General features: G+C 42.2%; 2 protein-coding genes across 6 annotated transcripts; both read left to right on the forward strand.

The window, feature by feature from the left end:
• Nucleotides 1-2,484: 2,484 nt before the first annotated feature.
• Nucleotides 2,485-4,106, forward strand: Archease (protein archease). Its single transcript, XM_076788937.1, has 4 exons — nucleotides 2,485-2,613; nucleotides 2,834-2,858; nucleotides 3,060-3,264; nucleotides 3,457-4,106. The coding sequence occupies exons 1-4, from the start codon at nucleotides 2,562-2,564 to the stop codon at nucleotides 3,640-3,642; spliced, it is 468 nt and encodes a 155-aa protein (XP_076645052.1). The 5' UTR covers nucleotides 2,485-2,561; the 3' UTR covers nucleotides 3,643-4,106.
• A 1,235-nt stretch (nucleotides 4,107-5,341) lies between these two features.
• On the forward strand, nucleotides 5,342-16,970 carry LOC143354522 (transcription factor E2F3). 5 transcript variants are annotated; one of them, XM_076788686.1, is made up of 8 exons: nucleotides 5,342-5,535; nucleotides 9,800-9,897; nucleotides 9,978-10,135; nucleotides 10,315-10,456; nucleotides 10,537-10,750; nucleotides 10,843-11,116; nucleotides 11,188-11,527; nucleotides 13,017-16,970. In XM_076788686.1, the coding sequence occupies exons 2-8, from the start codon at nucleotides 9,819-9,821 to the stop codon at nucleotides 13,139-13,141; spliced, it is 1,332 nt and encodes a 443-aa protein (XP_076644801.1). In that variant the 5' UTR covers nucleotides 5,342-5,535; nucleotides 9,800-9,818; the 3' UTR covers nucleotides 13,142-16,970. The 5 variants fall into 5 exon arrangements, with proteins under 5 accessions (XP_076644801.1, XP_076644798.1, XP_076644800.1 ...); XM_076788683.1 differs by lacking the exon at nucleotides 5,342-5,535 and adding an exon at nucleotides 6,142-6,276; XM_076788685.1 differs by lacking the exon at nucleotides 5,342-5,535 and adding an exon at nucleotides 8,727-9,103.
• The last annotated feature ends 753 nt before the right edge of the window (nucleotides 16,971-17,723 follow it).

Consider the following 17,723-nt stretch of genomic DNA (forward strand, 5'->3'; position numbering starts at 1 on the left):
TTAGCGTCGTCAGTGTCAATACACCCCTGTCAAGTAAGGATTGTGTCACATTCCCAAAGCAAGGTACACAAAGATGACTTTCAGTTCTCAGCGCGTGTTATTATGAGTTAGCCATACTGCCATAATTTCGAATTGCATAGCGAAGACTTTTACAAGACCGTTTCATATGTTTATTCTCACAATGGTTGATACTTAGTTTGGTCCTCTGATTGCCCGTCTTACGGAATCGCAGTAGCATAGAACGCGTGGTAAACAATGTTTAATAGCCGGTTCTCGGTTTCCACGTATCGAAATGTCCGAGCGTGCCCGCTTGCACGAAATTATGTTGCGATAATTGGTTACGAAATTGATAGTAACGACATTGGGTAACACGACTGCCCCTATATTAAAGACTTCCCGGAAGCATTCCGTTTCCTACGCAAATCAAAATCAAAATTGGTTTATGATAGGTTCGTCTCTCTTGTACAAATTACAACACAAGAAATTTGTTTTCCTAAACGCAAGGATGTCTAAATGAAATATATCTAACAAACAGTATAAGACACTGAATTTTTGTAAAATTTTGAAGTAGACAAATATGTTAATTTTATCGTTGAATTTTACTTTAAGAACCCTACGAACTTTCATTCCATCACAATATATTATACAGAAAGTTGCGACGTGAGGATACATTAAAATCGTGAGGATACATTAAAATCTTAATTCCTGCTATCATTTTGTCCAACAGTGTGCCTAAATGGAAAATGCTAAGAGAAAAAAGAAGTTCTGTGGACTTGAGGTTCGTGAACGAATGGTTTCCTGGTCGGACGTAGCTTGCACCTGCGTGTAGGTAAAAGCAGGCATCCGTGACCTTGTGACCTTCATCAATGACGACTCGTTACAGTTGAAAACGATACTGTAAACAGACGACAGGAATTCTCGCGTCCCTAACAAATCTCCTACGGCACCGTCTACGCAGTTTTATGTAACAGGGATTACAGGCGTTCGAAGTGGACGCCCTTGGATCACATCGCAACGATATGAGAAACTAGTTTTGATCAAGACGCGGCTGACAAAGAATAAAAGGGACAACGAAACTGTACTACATGCATGCCTGATCAGTCCGACTCTCACTCGTACCCGATCGACCGACACAGTTAATCGTCCGCACAAAGGACGCCATCACGATCGTCGTCGTCGCCCTGTGGAACACTCGTTAAACCAATCCTTAATTAAATTGCATTCACACATTCGGTTCTCTCTTTTCCTTTTTTTTTTTTTTGTTTTTTTAACAACAAGGTGGTTAAAGTTTGGTGAAACGAACCTGTGACCTGTATCGGACATGACGTAAATAGTCTAGAAAGGAAATGCTACAAAGTTGAGTAAAATGCAGTGTAAAGATTGTTTATTGCCACGCTCGTTTTTCGTCAAGGAATACCGCAGCGGAGGTTTTAGAAATTTTACGCGATAGTCCCAATGCAAGTTTGGATGATTTCGTAGCATGATTGTCTGAACTTTGACATGATCAGCGTTGACCAATTTAATTACATTTTTAATTACATACAGTCAAAAGAGTCTCCGTACACAAAATCAAACGGAACAATCTTTTTACAATGAATTCAAACGAATTGAGATTTTTCTAAGTATTAGAAGAATCACTTTGTTCGAGAAAATACTAAGAATGGCCTGTTGATACAATTGCATAAATATTTATATAACTTCAGTTCGAATAAATCGGTCGATTTGCATAAAAATTTGTAGTCCAGTGATAATAATTTATGTAAGCGATACAGATTCCGGTCAACGTTCTATCCCCGAGTCCCCCTTCCTTTGTACAACTTTCTGATTTTTGAAAAATCGTGCGGCTTGCATCTCATGCTCGTTCAGAAGTAAAATATGTAGGTCTGTTGGTTAACATTTGCAGGCTGGCTGCGCGGTTCACCGTTCACTGGACGGTGATTGTTGATATCGTGGAAACTAATGCGCCGCAAAATGATACAAACTCGAAATCTGCGTTCGTATTCAGTGCACAGCAATTTGTAAACACTCGAATGACCCGCATTCTGTAGCCAGCAGAGCAAGAGCAATGACTGCAGCGCCTAAACGTAGCTGCTCACGGGAACGCCTAAAATAAACTAGGCTTGAAACTTGAAATACTCGCTCCATCGTTGGAAACCGTATAAAAGATTCTATTCATTTTAATTGACAATCAACCGAATGGAAAAATTTCTGAAATTCCTAAATTCTACATATACTCCATACGATCTATTTTATGATCGATAAATTTTCACAGTGACTAAAACTTTATTTATTTTTATGTACCTTTCGCGATTCATATTTTTTAACAATACACAGCCGGGTGTTAATTTCGATTAATATTTTTTCACTTTTCTAGAAAAAATAAAACTTTCCACGTACCGACCGTGCTCGGTCGGTATGCAAGTTTAAAAGGCATCCTTCTATGTAGCGCCATCTACGTAGTAAAACCTCGCGCACGTGAAGCCATACACCACCATTGATTAAACCTGTCAGAGAATCAGCTGATCGGTTATTCACGTACGTGAGATCAGCTGAGCACAATCATGGACGCGCTCAAGGAAGAAGATTTTGAGATACCTCCAGTGAAATACGAATGTAAGTAGTCGTACCGGTGGGCAAAGTAAAACGTCGCATCGGGGTTGGAAAAATGAAGCTAGAATCGCGTTAGAATATTATAATCGGCAGCCGGCGCGCCACCGTACCGACCTCCATTTTGCTGCACGTGTAGCGTCCAAACTTTGATAAACATTTACAATGAATTATACCAATGGAAAAAAGAGACAAATTTATGCAAACACGAACATTTCATTTTTAGATCTGGATCACACCGCGGACGTACAGTAAGTATGAGACTCGGAATAATTATCGAGTAAACAGGTGATCGCCGGTACCTTTTGGAGGTTACTCGCACGGATAACCTAAAACGCAAGACGACGACTATCGTCCTCGCGAAATGAACAAATACATATCAATGAATCGCGTCGGCATAATTGATTGCCCGAATCAGCTAAAAATCCTGTAACGATCGTACTGCGCCGTAGGTTGCATGCATGGGGCGATTCTCTGCAAGAGGCTTTCGAGCAATGCGCGGTGGCCATGTTTGGATACATGACGGATTTAGAGCGGGTTCAAATGACCCAGGTGCATTACATCGAGGCGGAGGGACACGACCTGGAGAGTCTTCTTTTCCATTTTCTCGACGAACTGTTGTTCATGTTCTGCGCCGAGCCGTTTATCGTCGGAAAGGTATATTTAATTTTACGAACGTTGAACGCACCGTCACGCGTTAGGTCGCCTCTCAGATGTTACAGCTCTTAAGAGACACGTGTTCCGCACACGTGTTGATCCACTCTGGTTCACAAGCGATCTCGTTGCGTCCCATTGTCTTTAAGACGAGTGAACGTCTCGTAAGAATAGCGACGGTTTCTCTGTCATCAGAAAGTCAAGATCACGAATTTCGACCGAGAGAACTTCAAGATCGCCGCGATGGCTTTAGGGGAGGAATTCACCATCGGCAAGCACTCGCAGAACGCCGAGGTTAAAGCCATCACTTACTCTGCGATGCAAATACTCGACCGGCCCGAAACGGAACAGCCCCAGGTTTTCGTCATCGTAGATATATAGCCGGTATACGCCGGGCCCAAACGATGTCCCGCTTGATTTCTGGCCGCGCCCTTAGCAATTGACTTGGGCCGTGCTTTAAACGCAGAGGTGGGGATGACCGCATGGACGCGCGAGCCTAAGAAATGGGAGAGGGTATGCTTCCCTTGCGTTCTGCACGGGGCACGGTTCTTTTGTAGTTGCATAGGGTTCAAATAAATACGTTACGAAGAAAACACCGGGCTCCCTTCTTGGCGACCTATCCCAGGAACGTGCCAAGGAGCCGGGGAACCTTGCAGCTACGGAAGTACATCGTTAAGAAAACAGATTTATGCGACATCGATTTATCAAAATACTTTGTACTAAAATATGTGTACATTTGTTCAGACTTTTTATTTCTTACTAGAAAATTGTATATATTTAACGTAATATATATGTGTGTATATTGTATATTTTTGTAACTGTACAATAAAAGAATACGATTTTTATATTTTTCTCAATAAAAACAATTGTCGGCCAGCTACGGGCTGGTGAACGTTGAAGTTGTTGTTCCGATCGAATTTCAAGGCTGAAAAATCAGTAAAAGTATAAATTTATCAATTGATCTTGGGAAGACGCTGGTGCGTGCCACGGAACGGAAAGAAAAATTAGGCCAACGTTCACACGTGCGAAGTGTACGGCCCTGCGTCGAGCACCCCTCCATCGTGAAGGAAGCGACGACCGCCCGCTCAGTTTCGGGCAAGAAACGACAGGCATCGGGATCCTCCCAATCTTCAGTAGTGTGCGCGATCGAGGAAACGGAATCGAACGGTTACGAAAATTACGTAATCCGAGAGTGTGTTTGTAAATCGGTTTACCATTCGCCCCCTTTCCACCCGTGATAAGGCCCACGGTTAAAGGGACTCACTGCCAACATCAGGCGTGGACGTTGTTCGGTTAAGCGCACACCCCTGACACCCATTAGCGGACCGATTACGGTGGCAGTCTCGAGAGGACGATACACGAAGACGTCGCAGGATGTGAAAAACGCGATAACCGAACCGCCGAATGCGTTCGCGTCGCGTGAAAGTCGGCGTATAGGGATTTTTCACCTATACGGCTCCGGGAGCTTGCGTGGCAGTTTCGTGGAAAACCAAGAGGAGACAGTTTTGGCGCGTGTGCCCGAGTGTGTTACGCCTCGTCGAGAACCTCCGGGGACAATCGACGGGATCCTTCGTTCGTCCCGCAGGTTTACGATTCGTCTACAACGCGACGTAATCGGAAAAACCGTAGCATGTCGACCGCAACGTAACATCTAACCCCGAAGGCGGGCCGTGCGTAAACAAACGTGGTAAAACTTGGGAAAACGAATTTCCTCGATAAGCGGAGAAACCGGCCGGAAGACGTTGGTCGAAAGTCGAGGTCGTTTGGAAAAACGGTTGAAAGGTGACACGGTCTAGGAACATTTTGGATAGCCGTGATAGCTGGCGGCGGCGGTGGTTACAGAGAAAAGCGAAGTGACGGTTTTGGCGCGCGTACTCGACTCTTGGCTGCGACCGGCAGATGGCCGGTGCGCCGTGCCGCGCCGGTACGTTATAGGCGCGCGTCCACGAACGCGCACCTACACACGAGACGGTGTCTCGCCTAAGCACGTAACTACCACCGAGACACGAGGGGACACGTTCAAGAACGGTACCGAGACAGTGGTGTTGTGTGCGGAAGGCCACCACCACCACCACACCGTGAAACCGTGTGCCGTTGCAAGCGCAGTAGAGCGCACGGACACGCGGTTCGGTGTTACTACTACCGGCACAAAGCGGGTCTATCTGCCTCGTAGCCCGAGCCAGTTGCCAGCGCGCCAGCCAGAGCCCCGTCCATCCAATCGCCCAGCTCACGAGCCGGCCTCGTGTGCGCGCGCGACACCCCGGGACAGAAAAGGTTCGTTTTCCTCGCCGGTGACTCGACCGATCATGTCAAGGCGGGGCTTATCGTGAACTCTAGAACCTCCACATTCCCTGGAACCAGAAAACACATCGATCGGTTCAACGGCTCGGCCCCTGTACACGATTATTTCGGGCCCACAGTCTGCTTTGGCTGTCGTTCCTATTGCCGAGATATCGGCCCCGCAGAAAATGGACACCGCACCAGTGTGCGGTAGAAAGACAAAGTGAAACGGAGAGAGAGATATATAGGAAAGAGAAAGAAAGTAACAGCGCGAGAGGGGGAGAGAGAGAGAAATAAAGGCCACGCAACTACAACGAGAAGAGCCGACACGACGTATAATCCCCAAGAAGGACAGACCATAGGGAGAGAAAAACGTGACAGGGTGAGGGAGTAGTAAATCGTATGTACAGTGTGTATGATATCCAGGTGAAAAGACCAAGAGAAACATCGGTGTACATTGGCCTCGGGAGGAGGACCGGGTCGACTCTCCTCGTCCAGGCCACGTTTTATCTGTCCTGTCATCGACAGAGCTCAGTGAAAATCGTATCTAGAAGCATCGACAACGGTCACGGCCGCAACGGCGACGTATTTGCTGTCGAGGAGGCAAGGATATGCCTCGTTCGTCGGCGCTGTGACACGCGCCGCACCGTGTGCTGGCTGAACCTCCCGGAAGAGAGCGTTGAGCCTCCGTCTCAAAATACTGTGCGGTTTTGTATCGCACGCTCGAGCAGCCAAGTAAGTGGAATAAACACACGCGCGATAACGTCCCCGACAGTCCTCCTCCTCCCCGTTTCTTTCAAATTATTTCTCTGGTCCCGTGAGGGCGAAAAAAAAAGTATCTTAGCGTTCTCGATAATGCTACCGAGAGCGGCGGTATAGTCCCCCCATTCGGTCGTGTACTGGCCAACACAAGCGTTTCTTCGCAGCGGTTGGTACACGCGCGGCCGGCGTGTACCTTTTTCACGATCGTGGAAAAGGTATGGTTATTGGAGCGCGCCTAGACAGAAAAGAAAAGAAAAAGAAAAAAGAAAGAGGTGACCGTTATTTCGAGCGCGACCGATCCCCAGTTGAAAGACGTTGGCGTGTTTCCGGCGATCAATCGCGAAAACCTCGAAACGATTCTACATACGTTTCCTCATGACCGTGCCGGTAGCACGCCTAACTAGGGATACTCTAGTCTCGGCTTGGCTCTTTAAACGGCTCTGCGCATCGCGTGCGAATCCTACGCTTGATTCGTGTGTGAGTGTCTGCTGCTGCTGCTGCTGCTGCGGGGACTGGTGTTGTATGTGTGCGAGCGTGGCCGTTCGCTCGCTCGCTCGCTTGCTCGCATAATCGCGCTCCCTCCGTTCGTCCGCTCTCGTATGCATGGCCGCTTCGGTGCGTACCGTGTGGATTTCGCGAGTACGCATACCCGGGCTCGGTACGGTCACCCATACCGTTTGTTATTTATTCGCGGCCGGGAACGCTCGTTTTGCACGACATTCACCAAGAAACAGGAATAAAAAAGAACGAAAAAGAGATCGCCGAACCGATGAGCCTGCGATCGACGTTAACAGCTGATCGGGGTCGCTATGTACGTGCCGAGAGTCCAGGGTATCCGCGCGTTTTCCACTTCGCTATGATAAGAGAAAGGGGCCGATCTGGGTCTCGTCGATAGACCTCGCGACCTGTGCGGTTTCTACGAGCGGACGAGCGGAAAAAGAAAAAGGGGGACAGTAAGGTTCGTCGGTAACATCTGGGGCCTGAAGCCTCGTGCACAAGAGAGACCCATGCGCCGTTTACTCGTACGAAATTCACCGAGACCTACCTCTCCTATCTCTCTCTCTCTCTCTCTCTCTCTCTCTCTCTCTCTCTCTCTCTCTCTCTCTCTCTCTCTCCGTCTGGTTCAAGGGAGAATACACGTTTCGATCAATTGTAAAAATGCGTCGAATTCTGTTCTGTAGGTTTGCCGAAGGTTGGTTCGCGCGAAGCCCGGGTAACCCTGTCGCGTTTTAAAGAGCACGGAACCGCCAGCAATCAATGCTAGTTTTCCCGTTGGACGCCTCGCTGCTCGGCAAGAGTTTACACTAGTTCGAGTTTTATCTTCGAGATAACATCCTACCAATCAATGCCTCCGCGTCCGTGCATTGCTCCCAACCTTCGAATGCGTTTTACCGTGCTATTGGCCCCTACGAACAGCCGTCGAATGCCGACCGTGTGTACCCGACCAAACATGCGAAAACGAGAGAACCACGGCCGGGTTCGACCGGGAGTACATAGTTTGCTTCTAAAACTGCTTACAACGCAAGGCTGCTGCTGTAACACGACCGATCCTGCAGCGTGCCTCTTTAAACCACACCCGGAACGCTGCCTCGTGCTCCACGAGACGCTTGCTCTTTTTTTCGAAAAATTCTCGTGCACCACCGCACCGTGGGTCTGCTCAGGCGCGTAACCAGTCTTTTGAAAACGGGGCCCTTAGACTTATGTATATATGTATATACATATATATGTATGTACGTTCTCTCTGCCCCTTTTTTTCCGCGGACACTTTGTTTTCGTCCCCCCCCCCCCCACCCTTTTGCAGAACGATTAATATCGCATTATGAAATTCATGCAGAAATTAGTGGAAAAATTGATTAATTGGTTAAACTCTCTTTTGCTTATGTTATATGGGCTGGTCACGCTAGTCTATTATCCGTTAAGTCGGGTAGCTTTTACTTTTGTACAATTGATTGAACTTTCACCAAATTTAATGTAATCTCTATTGGAAAGATATAATTTTTGAAAAATTATAAAGTATACCTGACGCGGCTTTTTTTTGAATATTTTTATTGTGTACAGTTACGTATTCGAGGACCGGGTAAAAATTATACCGCAATTTTCACCAGATGTTCGTTTCTTGCGGCATCGTCACTTTGCCGCTTGTTCTACAACTTCCGTTTCGTTATTACGGGAACCCATTATTCTTACCATGAGGTTTCGACTGGTTTTTCGTAGTTATTTCCCTTTTATTATTATATCTACACCCGCTTCTCTCTACGAACTACCGAATAGGAAACGAAAAATTTCAATCTAATTGATGTATTAAACGATATACACGTTAAAGATTTAAAAAAACATGAATTTTACGTTATTTCAATTTTATTATTTTTACGCGTATGTATCGCGTTGATCGCGTAATTTGCGTCGTTGAATAACGATTACACATGTTTTTCCATCGTTCATTTCAATTCTAAAGTTTGTCACTTTCCTTCCTGGAGACACATGTGAAGTTTCTTTGGAATTCAAGTTCTATTATTAGGTTCTACCAATGTTATTTGATTCGAGAACAGAAAGGTTCTTCCCTGTGCTGTCTGTTCTTTGATATGCATCGAAAAAGTCGCTTCTCCTTAAATGTGCCATCCCGATCGAATAAAATTCACTCGCAAACGGCCAGCGTTCAGAAAAAGCGAAGAATGAAGGGACGAGAATTGATAGAAACTTTATTTAGATCTGCACGCCTGTCTGTCAATATTTTTCATATATAAATGGTATTTTTGATAGATCGTATTGTTGGCAAGGTTATCAAGGTACTAATCTATTGGTAAATGTTGTTTATTTTCATTCTCTGCTTTACGTCTTTGAAATTTCGTTAAACGAACAATTAGTGGCGTCGTGTGGTAAATAATATATACCTTTTGCCGGCATTACGAAGTGACATGGAAAATCTGTGGCTATCAGAATGCTGTACATTCGTTAACCTTTTCGGGCGATATTGAAATGTGCACGTTTTCTGTAAATCTTTGATAATTCCTCATTTTTAAACGAAAGTGGAAAGGAAATGTTACTGTTATTTCTTCATTAGATAAATTAGTATTTATTTTATAATAGTTTGGATACGTTAATACAAATAAATAAAGCATGATAAATGAATAGATTCATTCGGTAAAGAATATACTGAAGAAAATCTTATAGAAATGTATTTTATATTTTGTTTCCAATAAAGTGTTTGTATTCTCATTAAATTTCATAAAAGGATGTATACATTCATATTATTTTATAAATTACATGTGTACCCATCTATCCTTAAAACATTGCTTTTATTATTCAACCGTATGGGAAATCACTGAGTTACTTTACTATAAATGAAAAGAATAATTCAATTATTTGTCAACATAAGCACAGAAGTAGCTCTTAAGTAAAATTGTTGAAAGGAACCTTAATTTACAGTATAACTTATATAGTGTAAGATTATTTCTTCGTAAACTTACCTCCACATATGTTTTCATAATTGTTATAGATTCTTGTAAACTACAAAAATGCCTCGAGTAAGGAGACAAGTGGTCTTGGAAGATCCTGCCAGACCTGTTACACCAGATATGGTAGAAACCAAATTAAGTGTGTATAAATTATAAGCTATTTCATATTTGTCTTCCAATGTGCCTAAATATCTAAATGCGTAACTATTACTTTTATAGTAAAAACAGAATTTCTGGACGATGGCACATTGGACGAAGTGCAAGCACAAAAGGTGGCTGAAGAGACACCAAGCCCACATCTTCAAGACCATCAATATGGACAAACACCTTGTTATCAAGTAACAAGGAAACCTACACAACCACCACCTCGAACTGAGGTAAGTAACACTGGATTTTTAATAAGAAAATATTTTAACGTATAAGAACTTTACTATCGAGAATACAACCGATATCCGATGGATTGTTTTTAGTATGTTAAAACTTGTAAACATTGTTAAATTTTCTGAAGAATTAACTGGTCCGTAAAAGTAGTTTCTAATTATCTGTGGCTTTGCAGCAAATTTCAGTTCAGGCAGTGAAACGAAGACTGAATTTGGAAATGGGAACAACAGGACCCAGCCAATCTGCTTTTAAAGCTCCTAGAGGTAAACGTAGGAGATCCGGATCAAGTTCTATAGCTGGCCACACACCTACCAAAAGTAAGTCCTATTTTTTCTGTATTGCAATACATTGTTGTCTGTTTCTTTCAGTGAAAAGAAATGCTGGTTCTTTCTTGCAGGTAAAACAGTAGAAAGGACACGATATGATACATCGCTGAGCTTACTTACAAAAAAATTCATACACTTAGTAGAAAGCAGTCAGGACGGTGTTGTAGATTTGAACGTAGCATCTGAAAAGTTGGAAGTACAGAAACGTCGTATATACGACATTACAAACGTGCTGGAAGGCATTGGAATTCTGGAGAAAAAAAGTAAAAACAATATACAATGGAAGTACGTTGTAACTTTTACGCTTTAAAATAATTACATACATGAAAAACGAGTTGGTACAGTCGAAAGTGAAACGTAATCGATATGTATTACAGAGGCGGTCAGTTGCCAAATGATAGGAACGATATTGCTGATCTCAGAAGAGAAGTGGCGGATTTAGAAGCTAAGGAAAATACTTTGGATCGATTAATTCATGGTGCAGACAAAAATCTTAGGGAGCTCTGCGCGGACAGACAATACGCTTATGTAACGTATCATGATTTACGTTCTGTTCCAATGTACAAAGACCAGGCTATCATGGCGGTGAAGGCGCCGCCAGAAGCTACACTTCATGTTCCACAACCTATCAATAATCTTGGTCAGCAAAAGGTAAGGTGTCTGTTTAATTTATTAAGCAAGAGTAATAATCGTATCAATCACACCTTTATGTATTCTTGCAGCTTCAAATGCACATGAGGTCATCTCATGGCGAAATAGAGGTGTTCCTCTGTCCTGATGACCCTTCAGTTAAATCGTCACCCAATCCGGGATACACGACGACGCAATCTGTGCCTTCGTCAAAAGAATCCGACATACCTTATCTGCCTCCTGAACTGTTGGCCAATGGAGGAAGTGGTGTCCGGGTAGAACCAGTACCTTCTGTCGAGAGTTCGTTGAATACTCGTTTGTGCACTCCGACTGCGTCCACGAGGGACGCGCTGTTATGTGAATCCGATGATTATGGACCAATGGGAGGAGGCAAGTTCCAATTGCAAACAGAGGATCAAATTAGCACTTCAGGTAGGATTGCGTAGATTTTTTTCAATTAGAATTCACTTGGATCTCAACTCTTTTTGTTATACTTGTTCTTTTAATTGATGTTGAAAGAAGTTTGAAGAAATATCGCATCTTCGTAGCATATCAATTTTAATATTTTTCTTTTTTGTCGATCATATCGAGAGTATTATTTGTTATTTGTTTATATTCTAATAGCTTAATCTAAGCTAGTATGTATGCTATTTTTCTGTGCATGTACGCTTTTGTACTTACTACTGCGCGCTTTGTTGCAAATGTCGGGCACAATGTTATTAATTCTCAATAAGGTGAACACAAATCTTTCAGTTATAGTCATAAGTATAAACGAAATCTCACATAGTGTTGTATATTTTGGTTAGAAGAATTTACGAGTTTGTTTTCACCTTCTCGTTTATTATTTTCTTTTTTTTTTTTAAGTTTCTTGTGTAATATTTTTATTGTTACTAATTTATCGTATGCAGTTACTTTTAACAGCGCTTGAAATTTTATATATTTTTCCGTTCTTACACCTTTCCGAGCTTCAGCTTTAACTGCAACTTTTATAACGCTTTCTGTTAACCTGTTTGTATCTTTACATTTTCTTTTCTCTCTTTGTTATCTTCCTTTATTCTTTAATAAATCATTTCTGCACTGTAACATATCCCAGTATTTCCGAAATTTTTTTTTTAAACGAAAAGCTAAAACGTTTCTTTCTCGCACAAGTGAAATACAACATGCGTTTCAGCAATAAATCTATATTTTCACAAGCTTGAGAGAGACGTGCCTGCATGCCAACAAGATAAAATAATCTTTTCGTAAGAAAGATAGTAAGAGTCAATTTCCACCGCTATTTCATGATATTATTGACTCAAGCTACCTTTCCCCGAATGTCCTCTGCCTTTTCAACAATGGGAGGATAGCCGTACCCTGATGGAGCTCTGGCTGTGACTTGTGTGTTACATCAATTAAAATCACATCACAGGCAAAGTTCTAGTTAGGTGACGGTTTCAAACAACAAAGCTCGTATAGCGTGAAGGTACGTTTTCAGGACAAAACGATTATTGGTTTTTCGTTCTACTCTTCTCTTTTACTGATACCACAGCATATTGTTTCTTCTGTAGATTACCATACTCTTTACCTTCTGCGTAAGACTACATCTTGGCTTAGATTTTGATTCTACGTAGGAATAAGGTTTTACGTCAATATCATAAGAATGTTTTTCTAACAAAATAACCTAGCAATCTAATCAGCTGTTAGATATCTATTTGCTTGTGCAATTTAAACGATAATACATCGTTTATACCTCGATATACATGTCGTACAGCCGACGCAAATGATTATTGCTAAGATCACGCTACATCAAATATTCGAGATTTTCATTGTAATCTCTTATAACCTGAAATAATTTGGAGTGAGAAGACGTAGACGGAGTCTGAGAGCAAGGGTGGATGTAAACTGGACAAGCCCCGCATTTTCTTTCTCTCTTTTGTTACAGATTTAAATCTTCTTGATTTCGGAGAACACCTGCTGTCCCTGGAACCACCTCTTTCAGAAAACGACTATTCATTCTCGTTAGGCACGGAGGAAGGGCTTTCGGATCTTTTTGATTTCAAGTTTTAGAGATATCATCCTCACACCATCGTCACCGTTGACAGTACATTCGCCTATTTAGGCTACCACTCTGAGTTAGCCTGCCTAGCATTCAAGTGGCTAGAAATAATTTCGTTGATTCGTGTAATTGGCGCTTTCACGGATTCTAATTGGCGATTTTCAGTTGCTCGTTATTCATTTTCTTTTTTTGTTTCTCTAATAACGAGAGTCGTATGTCGAGCATTGCGTAGACGTGTCCTTGGAACTGTTGTTCGTTAGCATGACAAAGAAAGGGGGGTTCATATCGATCTCGTATGAACAGAACAAACACACAATCAAATCAGCAACAAATGAAAAATCGCTACGAGCCGGCTTAGTGAAATGATTTCGCCTGTTAAGTTCTGTTTCGGAAAGACGCGAATGTGTAAATACGGAGTATAGATAGGACTTTATGATTTCTAACGATTCGCGTAACGATGTAATACCGAATAGTATTTTGTCGAGGATGTCTCGTGTCGAGGCGTTTTTAATCGCGGATTCGTTCGGCGAACGGATACGGTTGAAAAGGGGTCATCCACCCCCGCAAGTATATCGTGTCGGTCGCTTTCCCGTTTCTATTTTATTTTATTTTATTTTTTTTCTTCCTTTTTCGTCGAAAGTTTGACCTCTGTGGGTGGAAAGGACGGTACCGCGAGAAGCAGAGGATGAAACATATCACACGGAACTGTGGACGCGGTACTCTCGAGTACTTCCGGCTTGATATGGTCGTGGCCGATATTGAGTTTCTTGAATAATTTGTAAAACTGTCTGGCGAATGCGAAGCCATTTTTCTGTGCAATGTGTAATAATATTGTAAATGAGGTAAGAGATAAACGCAAAAGAAAGAGAGCGAGCGAGAAAGAAAGAGAGAAAGAATGAGAGAGAGAGAGAGAGAGCACATATTTGGAATTTCAAAGAGAAGAGAGACTGGACTCGAGGTGTCGAGGAGAAAACTGCGAACGGTTTTCTTTTGTCGTTAATATCGAGTTGTAAAAAGAGGATGAAGAGAAAGAGAGAAACGAAGAATTAATTGAACCAGTAGTACACGCGGAAAATCATTCATCAAAAAAGTCCCTCCTAGTGTAATGTTTCTATCGACGTGATAATTATGACGGAGAATGCGTAAGATGGGGAACGTTCTAGTTTCCGGACGGTCGGTCCTGTCTTATCACCGGGACTGAATTCTTTTTTCTAAATCGTGTTTAAGACGCGAGACCGACGTCCGGAAAGCAAATACGCATTATAAATTTATTAAACGCGACCGATGCATAAGTAGGCTTATCGATTCCTTGTTTGTAACGAAGGAAAGAGGAGGAGGAGGAGGAGGAGGAGGAGGAGGAGGAGGAGGAGGAGGAGGAGAAATACAGGAAAGAGGTGTAGGTGGAGGAAAATGCAAAAAAGTAACGGCAAGATGGCGTAGTTTTTATTCTATATACTTTTGTAATTTGTCGAGTTTTCCGGTAGGGAGGGATTTGTGCGGCTCGACAATATGCACGGCGTAATAATTGATGAAATCATCCCTCGATTCGGATGATGAGGTTAATCAATTTTTCAGGCAAGTTGTCATCTCACACCGATCCTATTGTGTCGGTTTCGCTGCGGATCGCGTTGATTAACTTTTTCGACGTCGTTCGTCGCGAACACGGGAACGAGTTCGGATCGTTCGGGACAAAGAACGAAAAGAATGGGAGAAAGGAACGATCTTAGACTGTGTGGTCGCATGTAAACGCATATTTAATTCTAATTGTAACGATCAACGTCTAAGATTCATTCAGGATACAGTACTATTCTGGACCTGACTTAAGAGACTTCTCGACAGAGAATTTCCACGCCGGTGCAGCTTGATTCCAATTGCGTGAAAAACGGCCCGAATAATTGACTGTCTTGATTGGCAGAGGCGAATTAAATATTGTTCAGTGTTCCTGGAAGGGATCAAGATTGCACTGGGTGGCAATTGTCTCGACCGGAAGTCTCTTAAAGGATGTACCCTAACGTACAACTTAGTGTACGTCCAAAGCCATAGTGCCTACACAATAATGATCACACCCTTCTGCAACTGTAAATAATACAAATATATATATATATAGTGCATATATATATATGTATACAAGTAAGGACGTGACGACCCCTATGAAAAAGAGAGAAAGAGATTGAGCGTGAGAGAGAAAGAGAGAGAGAGAGAGAAAGTGAGCGAAAGAAAAGGAAAACCAGAGATGCTGCAGACACCTCATTAACGGTTATCACAAGATATCAATTAGTTAGTTTTAATTATAATTAATATTATTATTGAAGCATTACACGAGAAGAATGTTAGTTTATAAATTCACTTATTATGTATGTATGTATATGTAATAAGTACGTACATTTTATAATCCTGTGAACGTTGTGCAGAATAACGTAGGTGCAAATTACTTGTGGCTGTCGCGTACAAAGAGAAGTTAGGAACAATTTTCGTTCGCACGAATCGTGTGACCGATATGTAATGATCGAAAGAATTCGTCGCTTTAACGGTTAAATCCATAATATAGAACCGCGTGCAATTTTCAACAACTGTTCAACTTATTTATCATAGATCTCAACACGTTGGACGTTCTTTTCGTGGTTTCTAGAGTTTTTTAAAAAATCGTGATGTGATTATACTGCACAGTGTTCACATAACGTCTACCTGCAAATGTGAGAGGATTGTGTACTAGTTTCATTTTCGTTTTCGATTACTGGTGGCATCGCACTTTTTTCATACGCATCGTGCAACGAGAGAGGAGAGAGAATAGAATGCGTGGACTATGTGTGCGTAGACGCTTGTGTGCATGTATGTATGTATGTTGGCATGTGACGGGAGAGAGAGAGAGAGAGAGAGAGAGAGAGAGAGAGAGAGAGAGAGAGAGAACGAGCGGTAATGAACGATATTAACGATTGTCGAGTGTTAATGGTCGGTGATACCGATCGCCGGCACACCAGTGAGAAGTTACAATATTTTCTACCTGAATATTTGCAAGGACCTCGCAAAGCCTGATACGTTAGGGTTTTTAATTATAAATAGTTAATATTCGCATTCTGTTGGTGGAGCGAAGCAACACATCAAGCGATGACCACGCAAAAGAAAAGAAAAGAAAAGAAAAGAAGAGAAAGGGAAAGCTGCGTTTCCCATCGTGATCAGGCTTCGCGAGGTCTTTTTATAATAACTTATCATGATGATGGCAGTCCATCGTTTCGTTTTTAATCCGATATTCGTGAAACCTTCTACCCGCTTCTGGCAGTCTGTCGAATAGCGGTGCTTCTCGTATTTTACACGAAGACCTGGCGCGCGTACGATTATCCTTTCGTTCCACGGGGACTTTTATAATCATTACTGAACACGATCGCGCGACAAATAAAAACATCGAACAGTTAAATTATTATTTCAGACAGCAAACGTGGTGATCCGTGTGATCGTTCGAATAAAAAAGAAACACGCGAAGAGCAACACGCGTGTCTATCGCGTGCATCCATATTCCTTGCGAAAAGTTTAGTTCTACCGGCGAGTACCGCCGTCGATCAACATTGTTTGCGCGCGCGCGCGGAAAATGCTCGCACGTGTACACACACTTTTCTACGAATATATTTGAGAGACTGTTCAGAACAAATGGTAAAGAAAAGAAAAAAAAAAGAAAAGGAAAAACTAATTCCGATCGATTTTGTCTTAACAAAAGAAACAAATTGAGTGATGTATGTACCAATACGACGAACGAGAATTTTGTCACACTTTACGGGCACAAACCCGCCGAATCAGCATCGTAAAAAAGGATCAGAAAGTTACAAAATATAACCTTGTGTAACGTCATAGGGAGACGTGCTGTTTTCTATTTTCCTCGACCTTTCATCACTTTCTTTTCGCTTACAATTTAGCGAAAAAATAGAAAACATTTTCCCGGTCGGATCGCGATGATCTTGAAAAAATCCTCATGGACTTCAACGGAATTTTTGAATAACATATCAGAAAAAGATAATAACAAAATGGTGGTCACCGATGTTCCTCGTTTTTATTATTTTCTGTGATATATATCGCAACAAAACAAATATAAAAATTCCAGTTGAAATCCATGAAAATGAGCTTCTCACTAGTCTCCACATTGTTAAATCAATGTTTATCGTTTCTGTTATACCTGCATTATAAAAAATGATATAAAAATGCCCCGTTAAAATCGGAGAGGAGGAAGATCACCGACAAGTCCATCCTGTTTTTCAGTTGCAACGACTCGGAAAATTACTTTAGAGACTCGTTTAATCGAGTGTCATATCGCTTGATTTTAAATTGTTCTTTCGTACCGTTGTCGTTCATGGAAAGAATTTTTAGATATATTGAAATTTTAATACTTTCTTTTTAAAGATGAAGAGTTTTCCCAAGTGTACGGAAATTCGATTTCAAGTGTGTCGCTTTGAACAAGTGCGCGCTTATTTAAACAGATTGCGCGCATGCGCGGGATTTGTACGCGGCCATTTATATTCGCGCTGCCAGCGGTAGATGGGAGAACATCGTTCACTGAAACTGTTTGTTGTTTTAAATTACATCACTATTCAACATCTAAATGTGTAA

This window comes from Halictus rubicundus, chromosome 5 (assembly GCF_050948215.1).
Source record: "Halictus rubicundus isolate RS-2024b chromosome 5, iyHalRubi1_principal, whole genome shotgun sequence".
Lineage (NCBI taxonomy): Eukaryota > Metazoa > Arthropoda > Insecta > Hymenoptera > Halictidae > Halictus > Halictus rubicundus.

Bases quoted from the DNA above. Each gene is read 5' to 3' on its own strand.
- Archease (XM_076788937.1), top strand. From the start codon at position 2,562: ATGGACGCGCTCAAGGAAGAAGATTTTGAGATACCTCCAGTGAAATAC. The intron at 2,614-2,833 runs GTAAGTAGTCGT...TTTCATTTTTAG, and splicing joins ACCTCCAGTGAAATACGAAT to ATCTGGATCACACCGCGGAC. The intron at 2,859-3,059 runs GTAAGTATGAGA...ACTGCGCCGTAG, and splicing joins GATCACACCGCGGACGTACA to GTTGCATGCATGGGGCGATT.
- LOC143354522 (XM_076788686.1), top strand. From the start codon at position 9,819: ATGCCTCGAGTAAGGAGACAAGTGGTCTTGGAAGATCCTGCCAGACCT. The intron at 11,117-11,187 runs GTAAGGTGTCTG...GTATTCTTGCAG, and splicing joins ATAATCTTGGTCAGCAAAAG to CTTCAAATGCACATGAGGTC. The intron at 11,528-13,016 runs GTAGGATTGCGT...CTTTTGTTACAG, and splicing joins GGATCAAATTAGCACTTCAG to ATTTAAATCTTCTTGATTTC.